The sequence below is a fragment of the Hydra vulgaris genome, chromosome 15 (genome assembly GCF_038396675.1).
Source record: "Hydra vulgaris chromosome 15, alternate assembly HydraT2T_AEP".
NCBI classification, from domain to species: Eukaryota; Metazoa; Cnidaria; class Hydrozoa; order Anthoathecata; family Hydridae; genus Hydra; species Hydra vulgaris.
Window position 1 is genome coordinate 34,029,620 of NC_088934.1, and position 13,563 is coordinate 34,043,182.

General features: G+C 24.8%; 1 protein-coding gene across 3 annotated transcripts in view; it reads right to left on the minus strand.

Annotated features, from left to right (window-relative positions):
• The window catches only part of LOC100209756 (zinc finger CCCH domain-containing protein 18), a 48,642-nt gene that overhangs the window by 6,955 nt on the left and 28,124 nt on the right, over positions 1-13,563 (minus strand). For all 3 annotated transcript variants that reach the window (XM_065820624.1, XM_065820622.1, XM_065820623.1), the window contains 4 exons: positions 10,333-10,374; positions 7,672-7,728; positions 4,307-4,491; positions 596-685 (listed from right to left, as the gene is read on the minus strand). In XM_065820624.1, the coding sequence (XP_065676696.1) occupies positions 596-685; positions 4,307-4,491; positions 7,672-7,728; positions 10,333-10,374 (374 nt within the window). The remainder of the gene's footprint in view (positions 1-595; positions 686-4,306; positions 4,492-7,671; positions 7,729-10,332; positions 10,375-13,563) is intronic.

Genomic DNA, 13,563 nt, shown 5'->3' on the forward strand with positions numbered 1-13,563 from the left:
AACATATATTATTAAAAACAGTTATGCTGTTAACAATCATAAACACAATAGTAGATTTTTTTTTCTTTACTAGGCAACCATTAAACTTAATTTAAATTTTCTTTTAGTAACTTTTAATTGTATTGTTGAAATAAAAATACAAAAAGTGGAAAACTAAATCTTATAATATAATATCCTAAATCTTTTTTTTAAACTCTTGAAAAAGTTTAAAAGTTAATAAAAAAAATTGTTCAATCCAATATTTAGCCTATTGTTAAAAATATTGCTAATAGTTCAAAAAGGTAACAACACAACCGTGTAATCAAATAATATTTTCTAAGCAAATTAACTAATATTTTTAAAATTAACTGAGACAAATAATAATTAGAGGAATAATTAAAATTTTGGATCAAAATGAATAGGTTTATGGAACATAAGTCTAAATTATATTCATTTTTTATATAAAGAATCTTATCAATTTTTCAAATATTTCTCAAATATTTTTGAAATATATTTGTTTTCAAAGTTTTTTTTTTCATTGAATTTTAAAGATGATTTTTTAAGGAGTTTCATATCAATACCTTTTAAACAACTACGTATTGATAACTTTGTTTACCTCTTTTGCCCGTCGTAAACCTTTTTCCCATGCTGTTTCTTCCTTAATTGGCAATAATTCATCTATCACTGAAACATTTTCTGAAAACATCTATACAAAAAATATAATAATATTTTATTGAGGATTCTATACTCAAAGGTTATAATATTCAATATTCTATATTCTAACATACAAGTTTATAAAATAACATCTGATAAATTAATTGCACCAAAACAGATATAAAATGTACATGCATAAACTAGTGAGTTTAGGTATAAACAGGTACTATATTTAAATGAAAGGGATATATTAGACAAAAAAGAGTGTGTACGTTTGTTTATATATATATATATATATATATATATATATATATATATATATATATATATATATATATATATATATATATATATATATATATATATATATATATATATATATATATATATATATATATATATAGCTTTAATAAAACTAGGTGTATTAAGGTAAAAACTTATTTAAAGTATTATAAAAAACTAATGAAAATATTATATACTTAATTTTTGTTTATTTTTTAGAAATTTTTTTTTAGACAAATCAGAGATATTGCATTATCAATTTATTAATTCAATTTCTTCATCACTGAAAACTACTGTTTCCTCTACTTCTACCTTCTGAATCTTGTGAGTTGAACTTTGACAATATAGGTTTTCTTGTAGCTATATAAACATCAATGTCTTTTCTAAAGTAAAATACCTCTGTCTTTAAAGAAAAAGCTTCATGTGTTAGAAACTTTATGACAACTTAACCTTGGATACACTTTTGACCAAATATAAGAATGTTTTTTGCGCTTTTAGTTTTATGTAAACTTCTGGATTCTGCATGGTGTTAAAGGCCACTTGTTGTTTTAAATGCATTCAGATTATTTCTTTTGCAATTCTCTGAAACTTTTAACCTCCTTGCTACTTCTCTGTTACTAATCATAGAGCCATCTTTCATATATATTTATAATTTTTTTACTGCTTTTGACCCAGTTCTGAGTACCTTAACTTTTAGATCATATCATAATACTTAAAAAGGTTTTAAATGTGACTAAACTGGTCACCATAAGCTATTTCATGCAACCTTTTATAGGAAATTATCAAACTAATATATAATTTAATAAAATAATGATAAAGGCTTGTGATAGAGCATTATACTGAGCATTTCGCTATATGCGTATGCATATAGTGGGTAGGGCTAGGATGTTAACATTATACTTTAAACACTTTTGGTGGGTAGTATTTAAACAAGTCTAAAGATATATTTTTAAGTGGTTTAAAAAATGTAGGAATTACACAACATTTTTACAAATATTTAAATGACAATTCCATAAAGTATACTGATTGTTTACAAATGGAATAAATTTTAGATAAAATGAAATAAAATAAAAAAAAGTTTTAATTTTTTTTAACTAACCAACTAATTTACTTAATCAAAATATTAAACATAAAAACTTGTATATCAAATATAAAAAATGAATATATATATATATATATATATATATATATATATATATATATATATATATATATATATATATATATATATATATATATATATAAACAATTTCTTGCAAACATGTCAACATTTATTTAGACTAGTTTAGTTAGTTTGATAAGTTTGATAAGTTAGACTTTTTCAGGGAAAGACAGCATAATTCAATTCAGCATAATAACAAACGATAATTTTATGTTAAATCTTCTAATTTCAATTTTGTCCACTTAATATGTGACGCATCTGACCAAAACCAGTCGGATGTCGCGTTATGTTATATTGAGAAAACCATCAAAACATCTCAAAAATTCAATTTTTATCATTATTTATTTTTTTGCATAATTGTTTACATAATTATGTAAACAATTATGCAAAAAAATAAATAATAATAAAATTGGATTTTTGAGATGTTTTGATGGTTTTCTCAATATAACATAACGCGACATCCAACTGGTTTTGGTCAGATGCGTCACATATAAAAAATCTTACTTTTAATTTAAAAAACAAAAATTTATTAAACAAAAGGAAAATAAAATAAATTGCTATTTAATCATAACTAAGCGCAACTTTTAAAATCTTATTTGTTGTTTTGTTTTAATAATTATATTTTCAAACAATTCTATTAAATACAAATTCAAAAAAATTTTTAAATTAAAGAGCTATATTTTCATTTCTTACTAAAATTAAAAATAAATTAAAGCTATTGTAAATTTGTAATTTTAAGGTATGTATTGTTAAACAGTGTTCCATTATGAAAATTTATTTTTTTACTAGAAAAATGTCTAGTTCTTGTTTTTCGATGGAAATCTCTCTAATAATGCTTCTATTCTCCCTTTTTTTATTTCATTTTAATAGAAATGAAATACCTTGTATATGCCAAAAATGTGCACGAAGCTTACGTCAAAGTTGTTTAAGTAATTTACGTCAAAGTAGTTAAAGTAAAAAAATTTTAGTAGCTTTTACATAAAACCTGTAATAAACTATTGTAATAAACTATTGTAATAAACTATTGTAATAAACTATTATAATAAACTATTGTAAAAAACTATTTTAATAAACTATTGCAGGGTTTTTATTCAGTAAGTAAAATTTTTAGTTTATTGTTTGCTAACTTTAAGTAAAAAAAACAAAAAAACAACTTATTTGCCAAATTGTTAATACATATTTAAGAAATAAAAAAAATTCAAGTATTCAACTTATATTCATTTAGTTTTAGAGAAAACATGTCCAAAAAAAAAAAACTTTTTTAAACTTTACAAAACCAGAAGCAAAAAACATAACATTTTTACATAACATTTCTACATTGCTTTATGTTTTTTTTATACATCTTATTTCTGCTTTGAGATTTTTAAATTAAACTACTAATTTACTAAATTGCAATAGTTAAAAAAAGTTAACATCAATCAGAAAGAAAATAAAAATAATTTTATGTCAGGCTACCTCGAATCTGTAAGAGCGGGATTGAGCAATGAAATTGTTCATCAAATGGAAAACTTTTATGCTTAGCTATATAATTGTAATCGAAAAATTGACTGCCATAAATGGTAATTTAAAAATTTTTAGTTTAGTTCAAATATTATGTTATATTTAGTTCAAATATTATTATGTTATATTTAGTTCAAATATTATGTTATATTTAGCTCAATTATTATAATGTTATATTTAGTTCAAATATTATATTTGTTATATTTGTTATATATAATGTAATATAATATAATTTGTTATATTTAGTTCAAATATTATGATGTTATATTTAGTTCAAATATTATAATGTTATATTTAGTTCAAATATTATAATGTTATATTTAGTTCAAATACTATAATGTTATATTTAGTTCAAATATTATAATGTTATATTTAGTTCAAATATTATAATGTTATATTTAGTTCAAATACTATAATGTTATATTTAGTTCAAATATTATAATGTTATATTTAGTTCAAATATTATAATGTTATATTTAGTTCAAATATTATAATGTTATATTTAGTTCAAATATTATGTTATATTTAGTTCAAATATTATAATGTTATATTTAGTTCAAATATTATAATGTTATATTTAGTTCAAATATTATAATGTTATATTTAGTTCAAATATTATAGTTTAGTTAAATGTTTTATTTAATAACATTATTATAAGTATATTAACAAGTTTAGTAAAAAAATTTTTTTTTTAATATTTTAATTTCTTAACATATTTAATTTTCATACTTCCTGCCTATCAAAAGCCAAAGAAATAACATCAGCATTATTAGGTGATGGAAGAACAGGCATGCTAATACACTGCATTGGTGGTGGGGCCTTTCCATATGCATTAGGATACATTCCAGGAGGACGGTGCATAACATAGTTTCCAGCTGTAGCATTCCATGTTGGTTGAACATCAAAAGGTATACCTTAAAAAAGTTAGGTTTAAAAACAAAACAAAAACATAAAAAGTTATTAGCAAGTTTAATTTAAGTTAATTTGCTTTTATTAATCTGCTATATAGCCTATTTATTTTATATATCAGTAATGGAAGGGGGAGGGGGTTCGAAATTGACATTTTTTTTGGATTTTGTGTTAACCTTTCTTAATTAATTTTTTAATTAAGAAAGGTTAACTTTTCTTAATTAATTATTTATGCTGATTTCGAATTACTTTTTTTCGTTATAAATATTTGGCCTTCTACTTTAATTCTAATAAAAGTAGTTATTTTGACTAACTATTCAATTGTTAAAATAAATGAAATAATTATTATTATCAAGTTAGAATACATAGAAAACTTTTTTTTCATTTTATCAATTTAACATATCTTTTAACATATCTTTCTGTTTTCAATATATTTTTTGACATCTGATTTGCAAGTAAATGGGTCGCCTTGTAATTTCAAACAAGCTAAGATATAATATCTCTTGGACACCTAATGTTAAGCTTACAGCTCTATTTTTTGCTAACCCGCTCCGCCTCAGTTGTTTCTGTCACTGGTTCCAACTGCATTTTATGTTTTTAAATTCTTTAACAATGAGACCTATTTCCCGAAATATTTCAAAATTACCTAAATCTTGATTTCACAATGTTTAGACATTTAATTATATTACCACGAGAAATTTATTTAATCAACTGTATTTATGAAGCCAATTGCATGAGTCCCATGCTGACGCTTAAGTTCAATGTTATTTGAAATTGTTTTATAAATTGCAAAAACCTGATTAAAAACGTAATACAACAAGTATTACATTATTGTATCTTTTTTCCAAACCCACAATACTTTTTTATTTTCTGTTCAAGAAAGATAGCTCAATTTTGCTAAACTATTTGCAAGAATGATACAATCATCACAAGTTTTTGATGCATATATACAAAATGCTTCTACAACTACTGAGCAGTCAATCCTATTTAATAAAAATTTCTGAAATATAATTTATTGTTGATTTTATTACAGACAAGTAGAAAAACAACCCTGAGTAAAATTTTGCATAATAAAATTCGCCTATTACTGTGAGGCTTCTAAAGAAATTTATTAATTTTGATTAACTTGTTTACTACTTTATGATTTAATAATTTATAAGTTTGTTACTTCTTTTTGCAATATTTTTTATTTTAATCGATATCTAAATTCAGTTAACAAAATTAAAATCAAAGCACTTCCTTGCGAAGTAAATCAAAACAAATTTTTACACTAAATAAGACTTATTTTTGTTTTTCAAACTTTCATTCATTTTAATTCAAAGTTATCCAATCCGAATTTAAACTGCATAAACTTTAACGTAAAGCTGCATAACTTTACAGGCTGCAAAGATTTCTAGTTTTTAAGTTTTTTAATATTTTTAAAATGTCATAAATTGAAGTAGAATGTCACCCATAAAAAAACTGAATTGTTTATTGAACTTTTCTAAAAAAATTAATCAAGATTAATTTTTTAAACAAAAAATATAGAATTTTGTACCCCTCCACCTCATACCAGGGGGTATTTTAGAAAAATAATTTGGATGGGGTACCCCCTGCCATATTTTTGACCCTCTTAAATTAATGCTTAAAAACAAGTCAAAATTTTCCTAATGATAATTCAAATCAAGTGTCTTTTTTTAATAATATATTCAACAAAATTATGTTGTAATATCATAAAAACATGGATGCTTAAAGTTGTAATTTGTAAACAGAAAGTTCAAATCCATTGAAGATTATTTTAATGGCAATTTTTTTTTTTTTTTTTTTTTTTTGCATTTTTACAGTAAGATAGATGATACAAAACACTGAACATTCATTTCTGTTAAAGATATTTATTTTCCAGCTGGACTCTAAATCTAATTTTATATGAAGTTTGTATATAATTGTCTAAATAACATCATCATGATATTGCTTTATTTTTATTTTAGGCAGCATTACATTAAAAATAAAAAATGCATTAAAAACAATGTGATTTTATAATTAATGTAAGTGTATAAGTATTAATCAATAAGTAATACTGATAATAATCTGTAATTATAAAAACTATTAATACATAATTCAAATAACAAAAAACATTTTATAATAATAATATTTTCAACTAAATAGTTTATTTAGTTGAAAATATTTTATTATAAAATAATAATAATATTTTCAACTAAATAATTTATTTAGTTGAAAATTACTATTTAAAAGTTGATAAATATAAAAATTATTAAAGAAAGTTATAAAACAAAAACACTTTAAAAAAATAATGAAGCCAATTCATTTAATAATAAACTTTTTTTTTTTAACTTTTGTGCTTTGTTTACTTTACCAGTGATTACATTAAAATATTTATATATATAATTTCAAAAAGGTTAAACAATAAGAAATTATTATTAACGTGTGTGCATATATATACAAATATATATACACACATATATATACACACATATATATACACACACATATATACACACACACGACTTTTCAATTTTTATTATTTATATATACTTTTTACCTTTTATTTTAATTAAATACATTTTTTAAATTATAAAATGTTTGATATTTCATATTCTTTTGAATTTTTTATTTATTTATATTTTAAACTATTATTATAATATAATAATAATCTGATATTTAATACAATAAAATAACAAAATCTGTTAATTATAATTATATTTCTATTTAATTATAATTATATTTCTGCTTTATCATAATTTATAAATTAATATCAAGTTAAATATTCATAATTTTGTTAGTTTTGTTTAAGTTCAAAGTTATGCAAAGAAAAAATATTCACAACATTAAAAAGTATATATTCATAAACCTTGTATAACCCCTTGCTTACAAAACATAAGAAATTCTAAAGTTTTAACTTAAATTATTAATTAATTGAAAAGTCTAAAAACAAAAATCACAGCATTTAAAAAAGAAAATGTTCAGCACTCTTTAAGCAATAAAAATGCCTATTAAGTTAGTAAGTTAAATCTGACTTATGAATGGCCTAAATTATAAAAAAATATATAAAAACAGTGTTCTTATTTTATTTTTATGCATTTCATATTGTTTTGTTCATTACTGACAAACTACATAACTATATGATATATATATATATATACACGCGCATACACACGATTGATTACTAAAAACTATAAATCCATTACCTTTATCATTGACTCCGGGGTGTAAAAACCTACAAGTAGATCCCCATCGACATAGTCCTAAGTAACAAAAACCATTTAATTTAAATAAGATTTTTTGTAAAGTTTGATTAGAGCTCCTTGCATTCTTTTATTTCACTCAAACAATACCTAAACAAATTTTTTGGGTTGCAAAGTTATCTTTACTTAAGTTTACCATATTCTTAAATATAACAGCAGGTGTAAGCAAAACTGGATATCCAGTCCCGTTTGTTAAAATCCAAATCCTATATCAGATTTTTGATAGTTAAATTTTATTTCAGATCCAATTTTCCAATATCTGTTTAAATCAGATCAGAAACCTGATTTATTCAAATCCAAAACTAATTATACAACAATAACATCTAAGTACATAACCACCTGGGTTTAAAAAAAACATTTGTCTTTGATTTAGCATACCAAAAAGTTCATGGTACATTTCATTTTTTTCTTACCAAAAAAAATAACTACTTTTTAAAAAAATTCATAAAACATAAAAAACATTGAAAAAACAAAAGTATATAAAAGAAAATATCACACACATAAAAAATCTTCTATTGAGTCTGAATAGAAGGAAAAAGTTTCTCTTAACAAAGATAAAACGAACACTTTTATTTAGTGCTTACATATTATTTACTAAATTAACTTTAAATTATTAAAAATATGTATAAACAATATTCTAAAGTTATAAAAAATGTATTTTTAAGAACATATCTGTAAAGAAAAAAAGAAAAAATTAAATAACTACTTTAAAGTTAATCTTTGTTATATCTGAATACTTAATTGTTATGATTGTGAAAATCTACAGATGAGCGTGCAAAAAGCTAATATAAAAATTTACTTTACACAATTATTCTGCAACATTACCAATAAAATTTTTATATTTTTAATCAGTATAGAAAATCGGAATAGATTTGGATCCGATTTATTAATAATTCTCAATCCGAACCTGAATTTATAGAAAAAAAAAAGAATTGGATATCCAGTCTGCTTTTTCTGGATCGGATACCCAAATTTTCGGATATTTTAAATCAGATACCAGATCGGAAATAAGGATATCTAGTAATTCAGATATTTTTTCTCACCTCTAACACACAAAAAGATGTTTCATTTAAATATATTTATCTTTTAAAAAAAAGCTTATGTCTTGGGCTTAATTTTCAACTTTATGTGTGCTAAATTTTTAAAAATAATTTTGTTCTTATTTGTATATGCTTTTTTGTACATAAATTATTATTCATTTTAATTATTTCATCAAGTAATAATACAACATATTGTTTTTGTATAAATAAATTTAATAATTCTTTTATAAAACTATATTAGTTTATTAACCCCTTAATTAAACCTTATTTAAATAAATAGTGAAATACTTTTATTTTATATTAAAGAATACCAGTCCAAACATGAACGCATAGTCAATGTATGTACACTCCCCCTGTGCCCTTCCCTATTCAAGTCAGTCAATCTATGTACACTACTGTGTAGTGTACATAGATTATATACTATATTTATATCAGTCAATGCACTTATTTTAAGAAATGCTGATGGTCTGAACTAATTAGGTGAACTATGGTGAAGCTGCAATGATATAAATGGTAAAATTATGTAGTGGCCAAAAGCTATGGCAATAAGTGTCATAGGTGAGCGCACAGCACAGAAATGGTTTGCAAAGTTCAAAAACAGTGACTTGACCTCGAAGACATCCCTCCCAGCGGAAAACCCACAAACAAGTTATGAATTGGCCGAAAAAATGAACTGTGATTTTAAGACAATCCTCAATTATCTTCACTCAATGGGATTTGCCAAAAAGCTCAATGTCTGGGTGCCTCACAAGCTTAACAAAGTCAATAATGAAAATTGCCTTCAAACCGCTGCTCAACACCTTGCGCGCCATCAAGCAACACGTGACCGAATTGTTGTACCGAATTTGTACCGAATCATTAGGGGAGATGAGAAATGGTGCTTGTACATCAATATGAAATAAAGAAAGTAGTGAGTGACCCCAGGAGACGTGTCGACGCTGAGAGGCTATGCGACTGAAAAGACCTGATCGTTAAGGTCAAGTTATCTCGCTCCAAGACAGCGCCAGACCCTGTGTTGCACAAGTTGTCAAAACCGCACTCCAAGAGCTCGAATGGGAGGTTCTTCAATATTCACCATACTCTCCAGACCTTGCGCCAACAGATTATCACCTTTTCCGCTTCTTGTCAAATCAAATGATGGGTGTTAACTTTGACGGCGAAGAGGACCTCAAAAACCGGCTCATCAAATTCCTCAACACCAGACCAGATGATATTTGGCGAAGCGGCATCAACAAATTGGTCGAGAGGTTGTAGACAGTAAATGCAAATACATAATTGATTAATTTATTGCTATAATTATTGTTTCTTTTTAAAGAAAGCTCTTTGGACAAAACCGAACAAACTTTTTCCCAAACGCAATATGAATAGTGCAAGAAGAAATATTTTCAGCAGATTTGACTAGAATTCTTTTAAAAGTTATAAAATATTGGGAATAACAAACAGTCAACATGAGGGCTCTACATTTTTAGTAACCCATATAAGCATCTAAGCAGAAATTAAACTGTATAAAATAAAAACATTAGATTTAATAAAATTAATAAAAAAAATTTTTTAAATCACTCACCATTATTATAATACTTGCAAAGAGTCTTTGGAATAAAACGTGCTGAAAATAAAAAATCGCATTTTTAATTTTCCATAAAAATTTAATTTATAAAAATTTAAAGAACAAAAATTTTATGTCTAAATAAATTAAACCTTCCTCTTAAAAATCTAAAAGTTTCTTTTATATAAAAAAATCTTTTATATAAAAAAATAAAACAAAAATAAAACTTAAAAAAAAAGTTTATGAAATAAAGTTTTAAAGCTTATAAGTTCAATTTTTATTTTAGAACTTGATCTAGTCAATCAGAGCTCTGTATTTACTCAGCTACATTTAAAAATATAACTTTACATTGAGAAGATCCAAGATTTTATCTTTGTTTATTTTTTTATAAGTTTAAGTAACTGCTGAGTTAGCAATATATTACTTTTGATAACAGTATTGCAGATCAATGTCCATGTTATGTTGTAAGAGGAGAAAATGCAAAGAGGCATTGTCTGAGCTCTTGCTATCTTCTTCTAATGACAGAAGACTTTTCTGCTCTAATATTATAATAATATTTGACTAATATTTATTAACTATAAATTTAGAGGGTAATTTATCCATAAAGACTAGGTTCACAATTTTGTGACAATGCTTGCTGATTCAGATAAAATCATAAATTTAGATAAATTGATTTTCAGAAAAATATACATAAAGATTTAAGTTTTAAAACTATTAAGGTAAGTTTAAATTAAGTTTAAATTAGAGAAAATCTGATTAAAGTTATTTGAGAATTTAGAATATTCAAAGGCTGTTTTCTAAACTGTTTGTTAAGCTTAAAGAAGAATCAAAAGAAGCACCTTATAATGAGGTAAAGAATTCCATAACTCTTTCACAGAAAAAAAGTCTCCTTACATCATTGATGTATTTGCTACGTGATGTTAATTTTTGGGAATGACATCTAGTAGAATAACGAGTAGGAGGGAGAGTAAAAAACTCAGGAAAAGGCAAATCAACCAAATTTTAAAATTCATTAAAAGATCAAATTTTATTCTTTGACATTCAAGAGACTCAAGATTGAAGATATCAAGTCTTGAAGCATAGTCTTGCAGTTAGTCAAACGGTGTTTGCAGTTCAAAAATTGTCTGCAAACACCGTTTGCAGACAATTCTTGTATAATGTTTCTGGACCTTTTCTATCCGACGTATATCTTTTAAGAGATACGGATTCCACACTGGGGTACATGATTGATTGAATATTAACTTTAAAGACTCTTATCAAATAGTAAACGACCAGGGCTTTGGCCGGGGCTAGGTTTGATAACACATAGCCATGACCAGGGCCAGGTTTATTATCAGGGCTGCGTTAATATTGATAGATCCTATAAAAATGTTATCTTTAATTAAAATTTATGATATGAATTTTATTTAAAAACAATATTTTATAGGATCTATCAATTTAATGCAGCCCTGGCCGGGTTTATGACCGGGGTTGCATTTATATTGATAGATCCTATAAAAGTATTGTTTTTAATTATAGCTCATATCATAAACTCCAATTAAAAATAACATTTTTATAGGATCTATCAATATTAATGCAGTACTGATCATAAACTCATCCCCGGCCGTGGCTATGTGTTATCAAACCTGGCCGTGGCCATAGCCCATGTCATTTACTATTATCAAAAGTTGAGAATCATCACTGATGAAAGACTTTAAGAGTAAGTAAGCACAAGAACTTGCTTTGCTAGCAATATGAGAACAGTGATTGGAAAATTTCATATCGGAAGAAATAAATATTTTATATATACATAAATGTTTTATTTTAGTATTGGTGTTATTAAAATGAATTTAAATAAAGTTTTCATCATTTCTTTACTTAGAAATATTGTAATGAAATTTCAGACAAAAGCTCTGTTAAGCTTAATCGAGAAGGCTTTTTCCTGCCAATGAGAAGTCATTGCAATCAATGAATTTTTATATAAATCAAAATTATCATTTGCACGCTTGCCACGGCCTTCTATAATAACAGGTCTTGGCATCGCGCAATTAAGTTGTTTAACTGAAGGCCGATTTATTATACTGTTTACATTTTCATCTTTTAACTTAAGACGAAAGTTTGTCTTTACAATTTTTTAATAAATCTTTCAAATTCGATTGGTTTATAAATTAAAAAGTGCAACTTCAAGACATAAAAGTTAACATTTTAAAAGTTGACAATAATAATAACTAAGGATAAGGTATTTTAATAGTTAATATGCCTTTAAAATGCTGTATTGTTTTAGACTATACAGCAGCATGTCGACTGCATTGGCCAGATAATGCACCTTTTTAAAGCAAATATGGGAAGCAACAGCCATTGAACCTGTTTTTAAAAATAACCAAGTTATTTTTAAAAACAGGTTCAATGGCAAGTTAGAAAAACTGTAACAACATCGGTTTTCATAATATTTTACCAGATGAGTCAAAACTTTTTCTAAAAGAGGATGAACTAATATTTGACAATATTCAATCTTTGTTAAGCAATAATAACAATGTTATTGTTTTCCAGCTTAATAAAAAAAGTTTACACATAAATCAAAAATTTACAAACTTGGTGTTTCACAATTTCTTTTATAAATTTTTGATGATTATTCATCTATAGCTTGCCATAATGGCACAACTTGTAACATTTCATTTTAAACTGTAAACATTTGGTTTATATTTATCATATGATTATGTGCATCTATAAAAATCTATACGAAACAATTAGTTGACAGAAAAAACTGGCAACCTTAATTTTTTGCACAATGAAGTACTGGCTTGGTTAATTGGAGTGATTTGGAAACCTTATATAAAACTGAGTGCAATAGTCTTTTTAAATTCTCTAAACTTACTAAAGTTTTGTTTGTTTGTTCTTGCAGAGAAACATTAGCTGCCTTAAGAATGCACCCAGAGATTGAAAATAAAGCATTTGAAGGTACTGCTGTATTTATTGAAAAATTATTTATTTTTATGTTGTTAAAAGCACCTGGTGATGGCATTCAGTTCAAAAATGTGGAGAAATCCACTCAGTTGGTGATCAGCAGTTACAACTGCTACGAAGTAATGCTGAACTGTCAAATTTTATGAAACTTACAGGTAAGCAAGTAAAACAGCTTACGTTAGATACCAGCAATCCAATAGTGCATACATGTTGCTTAATTGATTTAGTAGAAACTTTGTTGAGTTATAGAGCAAAGTATGGCTAATTAGGTTGGTTCTCAACAGATTCACTTGAAAGAGCTTTTTT